The sequence below is a fragment of the Phlebotomus papatasi genome, chromosome 2, assembly GCF_024763615.1.
Source record: "Phlebotomus papatasi isolate M1 chromosome 2, Ppap_2.1, whole genome shotgun sequence".
Lineage (NCBI taxonomy): Eukaryota > Metazoa > Arthropoda > Insecta > Diptera > Psychodidae > Phlebotomus > Phlebotomus papatasi.
The window spans coordinates 47,244,056-47,259,584 of record NC_077223.1 but is presented as its reverse complement, the minus strand read 5'-3'; the positions used below and the strand labels follow the sequence as shown (position 1 = coordinate 47,259,584).

Genomic DNA, 15,529 nt, shown 5'->3' with positions numbered 1-15,529 from the left:
TTGACCAAATAGGGTGAAAAATAAGATCTTAAGAGTGGTTGACCTTTGACCGTAAAAGATTCAAAATGGTGATTTTTTGGTCAAAGATTTCGAAGGATGAAATGTTCAAATGGACTACCTCCAAAACACATCCAAAAATGAACGAAATTGATTTGAAAAACATTAAATTAAAAAAAATTATCACAGATATGCCAAAATCAGTACATATATCGTCTTAAACAACCGAATTATCTTTAAAATAAAAAAGAAGTGAGAAAAAATCTGAAACTACTAGAATGTTCATATTTATATAAAACAATATCGGCAATATTTAGTTTTTCTGCTATTGCATAATACAACACAAGTATGTTTTAATAACTGTACATTGTACGAATATTTAATGCCCAAGGACAATTTGTCGAGGAAATCCTAAATTACATTTTCCTAGAACAAATCATATCTTTATCCCTTAATTCATTTTCCTTGTGATTTTCCAGATTTTACTTATATATCCTTAAATATCGTTAAAATTATGAAAAGGATTGGAAATTGGAAGTAAGAATATGTCCTCTTTACGGAAATGTTGTACTTAAAAAAAGGGCTAGGGTCACTGAAGATTATATAACTGTAAAATGTACCATTATCCAATAATTCTGCATGAAAAAGTTCAGAAGTAATAACCCTTACATAATAGGTATTTCAGAAAAATAAATTTATAAAATATGCAGAAAAAATGTCGATTTTCAAGAATTAATAGAAATTTAATCATTATAGAGTCTTTCAGAATGCAAAAATGTCATAATCTAGTTTTTGCGAAGAATTTGGGGATTCTGCCCCACTGTGCTATGGGTCAATTTTCGTATTTTGATGGTCAATTTCTAAGAAATTGTCACTGATTCGTATTATTTATGAAATAATTGGCTTATTAATGTTAGATCATACGCTAAATATTATAGCAAATATAAAGAAATTGAATAAATAACTCTAACAGTCGAATTGAGTAACCGGTCGACTGAGGGCTTTTTACCTTATCTTAAAATATCATATAACTGTGAGTCTTAATGGGTTGATGGTAATTCAATTTCTTCTCTAGAATACTTATTAACTCTGTCGTCGATATATAATGGAACATAATGTATTTTCTTGTGAGTGTAACACTCTCGTGCCGAAATGAATTTTCACGAAAACGACCTCTATATAAGTAGGGGGCCTTTGAGGAAGACAGAAGTGAAAATCGAGCTCTCACCTCTCTTATTGCTGGCAACGTAGATCTTGATGAGACGGGGTGCGGGTAATTTTGTGTTTCCGCTCACCTGACCCCGCAAAGCACTTAGAACAGCCTCCTCCACGGTCACAGCCATCGTGGAACGTCGAAATTGCGCGTCCTCCGCAAGAGAGCTGCTGAAATTATTTCACGTACCCCAAGTGTCCTTCATTCATGCAATCTCTGGAAAGAAAAAAAAAGTGAAAGATAATGGTAAAAAATTTAATTTACTCATATCTTCTCGTTCACTCAATGTGCTTCAATAGAGAAAGTCATTAAAAACCATGACAAAGGATTCAAAACATATTTAATCCATTCCCCATGCCAATGGACATTATCGCGGTTACAATGTATATTAACGTTTTGGTTTCTATTCGCCATTTTTCGTTCAACCACATAGCTGTGGTGCTACATAATAATTTGCGTAATGAGACCAACAGAGCGAGAAGGGAATGAAAATTTTAATGTGAAATTGCGGAAATGTTTCATTCTCAGGAAATTTGGACATACATAGTATCCATTCGGCTATTCAGCCATCCAGAAGTTTGGTCTCCACCCCAAATGGTTGATTGTTAAAACAAACATTGGCCTCGTTGCCAATTCATCAAATATAGTAAAATTAAATTGATCATTTGACGGAATTATTGTTAATTGTATCTCATCTTCTTTTTATGTTTATTCAATCATTTTATTTTCAGAACCAACATTCGACAATATAATTTCAATTCGAAAACATTTAAAATTTTATTATTCAATATAATCAATCATTTGTTTTTATTAATTTTTATACGAGTAATTTTAAGTTAAAGTGCCCTCAAGTCGATCGATTCCTCAATCCGACCGGTACAGTTATTTATTCAATTTATTTATATATGTACTAATATTTGGCGTATGATCTAACATTAATAGGTAAATTATTCCGTAAATAAATACAAATCAGTGACAATTTTATAGAAATTCACCATCAAACATTTAAATATTGACCATCTGTCGAGTCAAGGAACCGGTCGACTCAAAGGCACTTTACCTTACTTTCAAATAGACCGATGTTTAATCATCTGTAAAATATTACGCTTATGAGATTAACTTATTTATCTTTAAAAACAAAATAAAATTATTTGCTTGATAATTCATTATTAAAAATATTTTAATGAGTTTTTTGCTTTACCATAACATAATATCTTTTTCTCTAATAAAGTTATAAAAAAAACAGCTCTCTCTTGGATTTCAAGCAGTTAAAAATACTGGGAAAAAATCTCAAGTCTTTTTTTTTAATTTTTATTGTCCACAATAATAGTTCTTTATTAAAATCACTTCTTATTTTAAATTAATTTTTGAAATTCAAAGTTTAGAGTTTTACAAGTAGTAGGCGTAATAATAGACCCTTTCTGACTAGAAATGTATAACAGAAAAAGTAAATAAAAGTAATTATTTTTTATTGTAAATTATTTTATTTATTTGTTTACAATGACAATGCGTGCTATTGAGATTAAATCCCTTGAATGCACAAAAAGGGTTTAAGCAATTGAAGAAACAGTTAGCGTCCACCGCCGTCTTAGCGTTGGTGACCAACATCCAGAGCCAAACAGTGGAAATGCTCTTTCGCAGGTTGTATAAGCCATCTGAGCCAACCAAGATCAGAAAGTACAAGTTAAACAGAGAATTAAAAGAAAAACTAATACGCAAGATGAGCCTCAAGTGGGTCAGTGGATAGAGTAGTAGCTCTATGACCTCTATGACTGTGAGTTCTCGGGTTACAAAGCTGAGCAGCAGCAGAAAAAGGTTTCTCATGCCATATCGGCTTTGAATTCGTTCAGTGAATAGTAATGTCAATGGTGTATATTGACAAAAAAAAGTGAACTGCCTAAACACTAGAGGCTGGTACAAGAACGAGTTTCGGCATGAAAGTGGTACAGTGCCCGCTTTGTAATCCGGATGATTGGGAGACATAATGACAGATGTCCGCTTCATAATCCGGATGGATTTTTTGAATCTGTTCAACGTCTCGAAAATATATTACAAGGTTTTTTTTTTTGTTGAATTAAAATAAAAGTTTTAAAGAAGATTAAAAAGACATAATTAGAGAATTCTATGCTATTATACTTCATTTATTAAACAAAAACATCACAGGATAATTATTCATTTTCATTGGTGAAGACGAAGACAGATGCATGCATGACCTCAAAATTATTTTAAATGTAACCGTCAATAACTCATCCGGATTACGCCGATCCGGATTAGAGAGCGGGCACCAGGGGGGTGACATTAGCTCTGAAAAATGCGACCGGTTTTAGAGTAATTTTTTCCCCGTTTTCGTACACATTTCACGAGATATCTCCAAAACTACGTAGGTTGACAATTTAGGGTTTTCGGTTGCCTCTTCGTTATTAAATTGGCTTCTCTTTTGTATTAGTATTTCTTGATAATTTATTCTACAATAACAGAAAACAGCAAATAAACTCAAAAGTTTTTTCGGCTCGCTAGAAACATATGGGAAACATAGGGAATGTCATGCCCCTGGCGGGCACTGTACTTCAGTCGATACAAATATTCACTGTCACCGTGTAAACAGACGGAATTCCCACGGGAATTCCCATGAGATTTTCCATTCCGGATGGGAATTTCGGATGGAAATTCCCATATTGAACTGTCAAATTTTTACCATCCGCTCTATGCGCCTCTGGTGGACTTCAAGCGCAACACAAAAATGCTCCGAAGATTTGAATTTCAAATTTTGTTTTTTCCGAATATAAATAACGGAATGTGTATTTAGAAGATATTTTACGTACTTTATTTTATTAAAGTGGCTTTATTATACTACAAGGATATTAGTAATATTATCTATTAATACATTTCATGGAAAATCTTTTAAAATTTCTCGAGAAATGATTAGAAACGTTGTTATAGCGTAAATATCTTGTCAAAAACCCCCAATTAAAGTGGATAAATCAACGACAGGCTTTGGATATCTTTGCTGATAGGACCTATTGATTAATTTTCGTTTAATTGTAGTGCTGATAATTTAAAATTTTATAAAGTGTTGGAAGAAAATGTATAAAATATCCCTGGGTGACCAAGCAGTCAATTCATTCGGAACAGAGATGTTTACAAAAATTAGTTAATTGTATAATAATTGAATACAAATTGTTTTAAAAAACAAGAAGACTGTAAAATATTAGGTGAGATTCTTAACAATCTCACCTACTATAATCCTAACAAAATTTCATGTCGTCCGATCGACCTCAAACTTGGCCAAAATGTGTTTCGCCACTTCCTGATTCCGAATATATATGTGGCTAAGTTACGTTCCCGGCCGGCCGGCCGGCCGCTCTTTGGAGCTTAATAGCTCCTAAACTAAAAAAGATATCGACTTGCGATTTTCGGCAAAGGTTATATATCGGGTGAAAATTGCAACTTGGTGCATTGACCCCCCACCCCCCACCCCTCCTTCCGCCATTTTGAAGACCCCCTTTTTTTGTTTTCTCAATAGCTCCGCCCCTATGGCATTCAGCGGGCTCAAATTTTAGTATGTTATAGCTGGGCCTTAGAGCTTTCCATCAATACCAAACTTAAGGTCCCCCGACCCCCCTGACCCAAGCTATAAGGGTCCAAAAAAAATTTCTTAAAATGGCCATAACTCCGGTTCTAATTGTCAGAATTTAAAAAGTGAGGGCTTTTTGGAAAGCTCTCGTGAAATGCCACTTCCCCTTCTAACAACCCAAGTTCATAAAACCACCGCTAGGGGCGCTTTTTTTAAAAAGAAAATTTTTAAATCTTAAAAGTTAAATAACTCAAAAATTCCATTGTGCATCGGGCTGAAAATTTAGTATGTTGTAGCCGTTGATTATACCTATCAAACAAAAAAAACCTTAAGTCGATCTAAAACCCCTGACCCGAGCTATAAGGGGTCAAAGTTCGAACATTGACCGGCCTCTATCTCCGGTTCTAATTAACATAGCGACCTAAATTTTACCTTTTTGGTTTCGTCTCGATGAGCACTTTCAGATGGAAGTTCAAGAAGTCACCACAGGTGGCGCTGTGATAGCGTCAAAATTCATCGAAATTCAAAGTCACTTTTCTCAAAAACGGCATTGTGCAAGTTAATGAAATTTTAGTATGTTGTAGTCCAGTCTAGGACGTTTCCAAAATGGTGCATAAGCGCGCTGTGGTTAAAACAGAACCGGAGATATGAGGGGTCAAAGTTCACAAAATTCAAAAAATCAAAATTCAAAATGACCGATTTTGATGAATGAGGGCTTAAACGAAAGATCTCACCAAATGCTACAACTTTCTAGAATATTTGAACTTCGTGAGACCAACACCAGGGGCGCCACAGTCGAAAAACCAATTTCAATATCACATAACCTCAATTATCTCGACTGTCGCTAAACCGATTTTGATGATTACTTCGACACAATTGTAGAACACATTTGTCTCTACATTTCGTCCATACATCATTTTCCGCTCAGACTACGCTATCACTCCGATTTTGCCGTTTAAGTGTGAAAAAAATGATTTTTCCCATAATAACGCTTTGAAATCACTCAGATGCCAATTTGACTGCCTCTACTCCACCAAGACACTTAAAATAGGGTTTTAAATGGAAAGTCCCACAAAATACAACAATTCTTTGATATAGTTGAAGTTCAACAAATGACTCCTTGGGGCACTCTGGATGAAAAAACGAGTTAAGAAACAAAAAACCTCGCTTATCTTGGCTTCTGAGTAATCGATGAGATCATGTTCTATAGGAAAATTATAGAGAACATTCTGGTCTACATTTCACCCATATAACACTTTTCTGTCAGTTCATCCAAATCCTTGATATTTTGGTTTAAATACAAAATTTGTATAATTTCACGAATTTGATTCAAGATAACTGAATGGCGTCTCCCAACTTCAGCTCTAAATCGAATTTGCATGCACTCCGAGTTAGCTCACGTTAAGAATCTCACCTACATAAGCCGGTTAGGATTATCTGTCCCTTTTCTTCTTTTATGCAATGTTTTTGTTTAAAAACAATAAAAACACCTAACGTTTCATTTTATTATACAATAAAATAACAACCTTGTGTTTCAATCAGAAAATGAGTGTGTTTGATTAGTAAAAAAAAGAAAATAGGAACTGAGAGGTATCAAGAAACCCTATATACATACACCCAATGAAATTCACTTAAAAGGATATGAAGTGTGTGTAGATTTGATCGGCCTAGATTTTTTTTTATACAAAGTACATAACAGAAATTATTCTTATACATATCTATTTTGTACAAAAAATTTCTAGGATGATCGTACCTAAATACCACAAACTTCAAGCTACCCTCTTAATTGATCTTAGTTTGGTGTATGTCTCAAAATCGAGTAATTATATATTTATGCATTGCTCTCTCTATGGAGTTCAAGCAATTCTGATACACTTTCTTCAAAAGTTCATTCATGTCTAAACGTAAAAAAACGATAAAAAATATGGTAGGGGAGACTGGGGCAAAATTTGTCAAAACGAAAATTTCAATATTCACTATTTTCTAAAATAAAAGAGACAAAGTTTCAAGGGATTCTCGGATGGATTATATAAAATAAATAATAATGAAATTTTGAGCCCTATTTTTGGAATATTTGGCTTACAGAAAATATCAATACTGATTAGCTTAATTAAAGCACATTTCTCGTTAAGATAGAGAAAAATTATCTTCGACAAAGTTGTAGAGGAATAAATTTCCTATAAAAATATGTCTATTTGATATTTTTAACGTTTTCAAGAGTAAAACGTCACAAATTATCTGAAGACTGACGAAATTTGCCCCAACAATTTTGAGAATCTCCACAAAATCGACTTTTAGAAAATGATTCGAAAATCACATTTCTTTCGAGATAGGGGAAAATAGTCTTCTGCAATGTTGTAGAGCAGTAAATTTCCTATAAGAATATGCTCATTATAAAACGTTTAAGCTTTCCCAGAGCTCGTGAAAGAATTAAATATGCGTTTTGACAAGCTCTGCCCCAGTCTCCCCTACGTTTTGATTCATTTTTGAATATATTTCTTTTTTAATTTCATTCACTTTCATTGTATATTATTATTTCATGATGTAACTACCAACCGAAACATTTTTTATATCATGTTTTCCTTTTTACAATGCAAGAAAAATAGGAGGTGGTTTGTAAAATGTATACATTTTCTGATAAATTAGTGAATTTCCTGAGGATTCTGTAATACCGCATTAATTTATTAGTCCTGGTAGTGAAAATTATGGAATATTGATTGTACATGTACATGAATCCATTTATTTTCCAAATATACGTGAAAGCTCCAAAGAAAATTCCATAATAACCCTCCCACTGAGTTTTCATGGGGTGTGCCTTCTGCACGCACAACAGGTGGTTCAAATTGATAGCTATATACATATGTATGCAGACGATACTATAATGTGTATGTCAGAGGGTTATATGCCTCCTTTTCAACACAATTCCCAGGGTGATTTTCAGCACTTTCTCATTTCTAAACCTAAATTCTTCAGTTCCCCCCGCAGAAACCGCGAGTGACGCAATGAATTCACAGATACTCAGTTTTATGATGATGTGGCTCATGTTGATACTCAGAATATTTCATTCTCTCCAGTTTTGGGGTGTGCCTGGTCTGAGACAATTTTTAGAGTTGATGGGAACACTTAAAAGATGCTAAAGTTTAAGTGGACGCGATGGAATTGAAGGAGTGTTAAATTAAACTGGGATGAAATCAGGGATATCTTTGTGTCTCAATGGTCCCTTTGATCTGGGTACTTGGGCGCAAAATACTAACTAAAGAACTTAGAGAGATGCCATTAAGAAGATTACGTCTGGGAGAGGTCTTTTCCAGTCAACCCGGTCAAACCTCAATTGGACTGAGTAACTTGGGAAATATAATATAATAAATGCATTTTCGTCTTTCGCATGAGGAGCGATTTAAGTAAATGGTACTATTTGATTATCTTTCAGCGCAAATATTAATCTATTATAGTGTAGAGTTAATTTTAATTAAGAATCCTTACAATTCATGACTTTTATACCATATCTCTGGGTGATTTTCCGCCTCGTGTGCTTATAGCTTGGTCAAGTGAGGGGTTATTTGGTGAACGGAGAAGGGTTTTAGAGAACATTTCATTTAATATTTACTTAGGGGTTTTCCTTCTGCGGCTCTGTTGGGCTTTTCCACCCTTAACCCAAGTAAACGGAAACACAGACTTTAAATTCCAAAAAGCTCATACTTCCCCCTACATATCTTGTTCAAAGACCAAACAAAGTTTCTCTCTCTAAAAAAAAACACTCCTTTTTGCTTTTCCAAGTGAAACAACCAGCTTGGATAATATACTCTAATTAATTCATTTAGTTTTAAATTAATCTAGGTAACTCTAGTTAATAGGGAAGCAAAAGTTTTTATTGTATCGGACGATCAAGAAGTTTTAAATCACAGAACAAGAGATTTTTTTTATAGACAATTGTAATGATAAAAAAAATGTATGAATGGAAATACAATATTAAATTTTCAACAGAACCCTGATTATAATATGTCTTAAATTACAATATTTTGATATATCAAGAAGTATTCAAGAATTTCTCAAATAACCCCATATCTACTGTGGAAGAATTTAAGGATTGTTTGAAACTTGTGAAGAATGTATATTAAGTTTAAAGCTACCTCATTAATGGATGTTCAGGTATATTTTTTTTTTAATTTTTTTAATTTTTGCGGCTATTAAAAGGTAGCCGGACTTTCCGGTTTCTTTGGGCCCGGTTGCCAAATATTCATTTTCGTAGGGAGCGGCTGGGGATTCTGAGCGTGGATCTTCCATCACGCTGCTCGTTCGCCTTACCCCCTAAGGATTGAGGCTTGGGGTTTGTCTGATGACTGTCCCCCATTGACTACACCCGCCTCTAGGTTTTCTTTTTCTGAAGGTCAGAAGAACACACTATAAATACTACAAATAAATAAATAAATAAATAAATAACATTGAAACATTACAAAATATTTCTTAGATGTTATCCCAGATTTTTGTATCACAGATGGTTTACGGATTTCCGTGTTTTTTTTTTTGTCCTTTTGTTTAAATCGGGGACGACACACGAATAAGTTAAATAAAACAGTCCATAAAAAGTCAGGACTGACATTTAACACTCATGGGACGTTACAGTGTGTTTGGGAATCACTAACCCCAACGTCTGACCTCAACCGCCCTCCATAGTCCATGAATTCGTTATAAATAACGATTGATGAGCGGAGGGCGGTAATCGAAACGGTGGTTGTAAACCTTTTGGTGTTTATTTTAAGGCGTTTTAAACCCTCCACCGTTTCTAGGGGTACTGCACCCCTTGTGCCCACTACAATGGGCACCACCGAGGCAGAGGTTGTGTTGTACAGCCTCTGTACTACGGGAAGAAGGGTATTATATTTCTCAACCTTGTCCCTGAACCCTTGGGCAAGCCCGTCCCCATCCTCGTGGCGGACTGTGACATCCACCACAAAGACCCCATCCTGGTTCTTTGCCACCAGATCGGGGCGGAGACGGTTGCCGTCGGGGAGGGAGAAGGTTTGCTCTTTACTGAGCACTACCCCCGGATCCTTCCTCGCCATTTCCTCCGTGATCATGTCTCTGATCATATCGTGGCGCCGGATCCTTCTGTTTTTGGTGTGGGTACAGAGACCCAAAATGTGACCGAGCGTCTCGGGTAGAGCGCCACATCTCCTGCAGTTTATTGACTGGTGATCCAAATATCTGGCCGTGGCGACCTTGTTGCCAAGATTATTTGTTCGCGCACGAAGTGCCGTGAGATATTTGGCTGGCTTCAATAGCTCTGGCCGAAAGAGCCATTGATTGCTCTCTCGAGAGTTCCTGAAAGCATGAACAGCGCTCCCCTGCGTTCGGCTCACAGCCCATGACTCCAGCATGCTTCGCCGCTCTCGAGCCTTGTAGTTCTCGACGGCCCGGGTTGTTGTCACTGGCCATTCAATGGCCGCGGCCCTTGCGAGATTTTCTAGCTTTTTCAGGGCTTCCGGGGCCTCGCCCAGCTGGCGCATGATTGGGTCGTCAGACTGAGCAAACTTGAGGCCCAGCTTAAGAGCAGTCGAGGTCGTTAGCACCTCAAGCTGTGTTACTTGGCTGTGTTTATTTAATGTGCTCAAAGTGGTTGCATAACAAGGGTAAAATATTTTAATATTTAAGGCAATAATCTGTGAAAATATCATGAACTAATTGCCTGTTTCATTCTTAATGAATATTCTGGGGGAAATTTAAATTAATGTTACTCTATATTTAAAACAGACAAAACTGGCAAAATGAGACATACATTTACTAAAAGTGAAATTTCTCATTCCCAACTCTCAGGCTTTCTGGTATAATATTTTAGAGCTCCGAAGGGAATTGGTGAATATAGCAAAAGAGGGGGTAAAACTTACTTGAAACATTATTCATGTAGATGAGATTATATATATTTCGACTAACAAATGACTGAATATAACAATAACTTCTGTCAAGAATGAATGAATGCAAATGAATCTCTAAACTACTATCACAATTTTGTCACTTTTCTATTGAACATGGATGTTGAAGAAATTTTGTAACTCGTTTTTCAACAAAAAAAGTTTTTTTTTTCCTTTTAAAATACTAGCCGAAACGAACTTAACTTACATAAATCCTTTTGTCATGTAAAATATATGTATGTTCTTTGAAATATGTATTTATATTAAGGTAAATGAAATTTTCCTAACATATTCATCAAATTTCAAATAACATGATTTGTTGGAGTACAATTTTCTTTTCCTTTTTTTTTGCAATCATCCAATGGCAGGGTTTATAGAATTTTTAAGGTAAAAATATAGCTGTATTACCTATGTGTACAGAAGAATTTTCTACAAACTTGTAACTCTCGATAAAAATCAGTCCCCATAAGATACTTTATGATATCGGTATGGAAAAATGTATACATAAATCCATGTGAGATATTGATATTGATATGTTTTTGACTTTTGAAACTTGAAAAGGATTGAATGTCTCAGAACAATAAAAATTCCATATAAATTTTATTTTGTTTCACACAGAAAAATTTATTATTTAAAATGTTTTATACCTAATAGGTTTTTAGTTTATGAATTTGCTACAATTTTTATCTATGCATTAAACCTTTTCTGGAAATCTAAAATTATGTCCTTTAATGACTGTGGGATATATATAAATATAAACGGTCGCATGAAAATTTATTTTTAGGGGATATATTAATATTAATACATATATTACTATTTATTCACAATAATAGGGTCACCCCTTTTACAAATGTGGAAGAAGGAAAAGCGAAAAAAATAGAAGAAAATAACAATAGAGAGAGAAAAAATTACAAAAACAAAAGAAATTTAAGAATCAACAGCAAAGAGCAAGGAGAACTAAATGGAGAAAAGTCAAAAAAGTTTGAAAAAATTTACGAATGGCAGCTAGAAAAGAGCGTTTGTCATTCGGGAGGTCATTAAAAATAGTAACGCCCTTAGCAAAAAGCGTTCTGTAACGGCAATCGCCGTTAACTTTAGGCACTAGGAGTCCCCGAACCCTGGCCGACCCCCCCCCCTCCTAACCATAAGGCCCGACAGGTACTCAGGTCACGGCATCCAGAGATCAACAGATGGAACAAGAACAGAAAAGCTGGCATTCGTGTACCTAAGGAGTACAGATTCAAGAGCTATTCGAAGTTTCCAAAAAAATCGTGTTTTTGATGGCGATTTACACCTGTGCCCGTAGGAGCCAAGAGTTTTTCATGGTGGGCACAATGAAATGAACCCCGAGATTTGTGCCTTTAACCGTATAAACAGACGGAATTCCCACGGGAATTCCCATGAGATTTTCCATTCCGGATGGGAATTCCGGATGGAAATTCCCATATTGAACTGTCAAATTTTTACCATCCGCTCTATGCGCCTCTGGTGGACTTCAAGCGCAACACAAAAATGCTCCGAAGATTTGAATTTCAAATTTTGTTTTTTCCGAATATAAATAACGGAATGTGTATTTAGAAGATATTTTACGTACTTTATTTTATTAAAGTGGCTTTATTATACCACAAGGATATTAGTAATATTATCTATTAATAAATTTCATGGAAAATCTTTTAAAATATCTCGAGAAATGATTAGAAACGTTGTTATAGCGTAAATATCTTGTCAAAAACCCCCAATTAAAGTGGATAAATCAACGACAGGCTTTGGATATCTTTGCTGATAGGACCTATTGATTAATTTTCGTTTAATTGTAGTGCTGATAATTTAAAATTTTATAAAGTGTTGGAAGAAAATGTATAAAATATCCTTGGGTGACCAAGCAGTCAATTCATTCGGAACAGAGATGTTTACAAAAATTAGTTAATTGTATAATAATTGAATACAAATTGTTTTAAAAAAACAAGAAGACTGTAAAATATTTTAAAATTTTATTTCCAAAAAAAAGTAAACAATAAAAAATATTGAAGTAATATTTTATATCCGAAAAGGCAGTTTATATGGTTTCTGGCTGTAATTTTCATCAGTGAACTTCGATAGTTCTTACTATTCTTTGTATTTCCTTATTTACATTATTATATTCTTTACATTTTTTAATAATGGGATTTATTGAAAAAGATAAATTTTGAATCTGCCTTTCCAATCATTTAAACCTCTTCTGAAATGTTATTGATGAATATTTAATTTAATCCAGAAACACTAATCCTTTCAAAATTATTATAGTATTATTATTCGATTTCAAATTTGCTTTTAAAATCAATGTTTTGATCACTACAGGAGATTTTACATGTTTTTTCATATATTATTTGCTTAAAAACACTCCAAATTAAATTTTCGGAATTCTCCGGAAGCAAAAAGCTATCTCGAGCGAGATAGCTTTTTTCCATTTTAGAAAATTGAATATTTCACCCTCCAACGGAAAATTTCCATTTGAAATTCAAAATATTTCAAGACATTCGGGCAGTTTCGTGCACTTTTGCAGAGGGCGCTTGTATAGCAAATTTACCATTTGCTCGTGGGAATTCCCGTGGAAATTCCGTCTGTTTACACGGTAAAAGCATCTTCTACCGCTTTATCGTGACCACGACATTCCTCCAATGTTCTGGCCAGACCTAGCCTGTCACAATGCCAAGGACCCCATAAGATTTTGAAAATAACATCATCCAATATGTGACCCGTAACTGCAACCCACCATATAGCCCAGAAATTCTGCTAATCAAGAAATACTGCACAGAAAAAAATATTTTGTAAAATTGTTCGCAAATGTTTGTGAAATCCTATGGCAGACTTACATTTGTTCGTAAATGTTTGTAAACACACAAAAAAATGTTCGTAAAATTTTGTCATTTGTTCGTATTTGTTCAAAGCTTAACTTTAAACACTTCAATTTTTTTCCCATATTCCTTGAATGAATCTGACCTACACAGGTAAAAAATGTGTAAAATTTTACTACATAATAGTGCAAAATCGACCATTTTAGTTGTTTCATTTAAAAATGTTTAAAAAATGCACAAAAATTTGGTAATTTATTGTCACGTGATTGAAAATTACCACTATTATAGTTGACAGATTTTCAACATCGTTGTTTAATTTGAAAATGTGTAATATTTTAACACTATAATGTGAAATCGGATAAATTAATTATTTAATTGCGATCTGTGTAAAATTTCTCACTATTTGGTCATAAAAAAATTTCAACAATGTTTTGTAATTTAAAAGTGTTGAAAAATTCTAAAAATTACCACTATTATAGTACGATTATAGTTTTCACATTGTTATAGTGTGAAAAAATACACAACTTTATGGTACTTTTGTCACATGATCAAAAATTAACACTATTATAGTTTGAACATAATTTTTCACACTATTATAGTGTGAAGCCTTGTGTATTTCAACCAAAGTTGTTAAATTTTTAAACAAAAGTTGTGTAAAAATTGTTGAATTTCCATTTAAGACATATACTTCAGTCGAGATGCTTTTCATTGGGCAAAAGTCATATAGAACATCAAATAATTATATGCATAATAAATATATCGTGAAGATCCGAGCATCAGATGTAATTATCTCGCATTAGGGAGGATCCCGAGTACAGGAAAAAAAACATTACAAATGTCTAAAAAGGCAAAAAAAAACTAAAATAAATGAAATGAAAATTCAACAATTTTTGAGTTTACATACAAAAATTCAACAATTTTTAAATTCAACAACTCCAAATTCAACAACTTTAAATTAAACATTTTTTTCAAATTTAACACTATAATAAAGAGAATAATAACATTTAACACTATAATAAATATATAAAGAGAAAGATTACACACTATAATAGTGTTAATTCATTTTACGTGTATAGCAATACATTTTAATAGCCAGTATTAAGACACATAGTATGTATTAAGTCAGGATAGTAATTTCCCATTTTAATACGATTCTCGTTAAAATTTGTCAATTTCAGATATCGTAGTATTGAATGGAACCGACGAAATGTATTGAAAACGACTACAGTCATGATAATGGCTAAGGTGTTCCATCAACCTACTCCTTCTTGAAATTCGAGCAATAATAAAAGTTATATATCGATAATGTTCTATAACACATCATGCGACATCCTATTACGAGAAACAGTCAATCGTTTATAAAGTTTTCTTCAAAGGTTTTGCTAAAGTTGAGAAATTTAATTTTAAGTTTCGTACTGATAATAAATATAGATATTAAAGACAAAAAGTTTCTTTTTTAATTCTCACACCGGTATTTCTTTGGGGTGAATGGGAGTATATCCCCTCTTTGTACTACTTGATAAGGCTTTTCGAGTTTGATGATAGGAAGAGGAGGGAGCTTTTCGCATTACTCTGACAAAAGGGTGTTACAAGAGGCTCAAAGATAGCAGAACGGTATTGGCTTGTTTTCCAACCTGCTGAATTATTGATTTTTACCCCTATGCGTAATTTTATTCCCTTGGAATAAAATGTAATTTCCACATATGATTTCCTTCCCCACCGGATAGCCCCTCTATGTGAATAAGATATGGGTGTTTCATATAGAAAGATTCTAATTGGATGAAAGACAGTATTTTTATATCGTCTCTGAAATAAACTGCTCTATGATCAAAAGTTCCTTTGTGACAATTCCAGTATTTCCTATCCGAAAGAATTCATGTTATATAAAAAATCCACTTTTCCATAGGAACCTAAGTTAAGAAAAATGCTAAGAATATTTGTATATAGAAATTTGTCATAAGAGTATATTTTCCGTACAAATGGCGCACATGGCTTTCAGTAA

At 33.8% G+C, this 15,529-nt stretch overlaps 1 protein-coding gene across 1 annotated transcript in view; it reads right to left on the bottom strand.

Moving 5' to 3' along the window:
• The window catches only part of LOC129801357 (protein qui-1), a 144,631-nt gene that overhangs the window by 51,135 nt on the left and 77,967 nt on the right, over nt 1–15,529 (bottom strand). The window contains exon 3 of the mRNA XM_055846297.1: nt 1,226–1,426. Within this exon, the coding sequence (XP_055702272.1) occupies nt 1,226–1,340 (115 nt within the window). The 5' untranslated portion in view covers nt 1,341–1,426. The remainder of the gene's footprint in view (nt 1–1,225; nt 1,427–15,529) is intronic.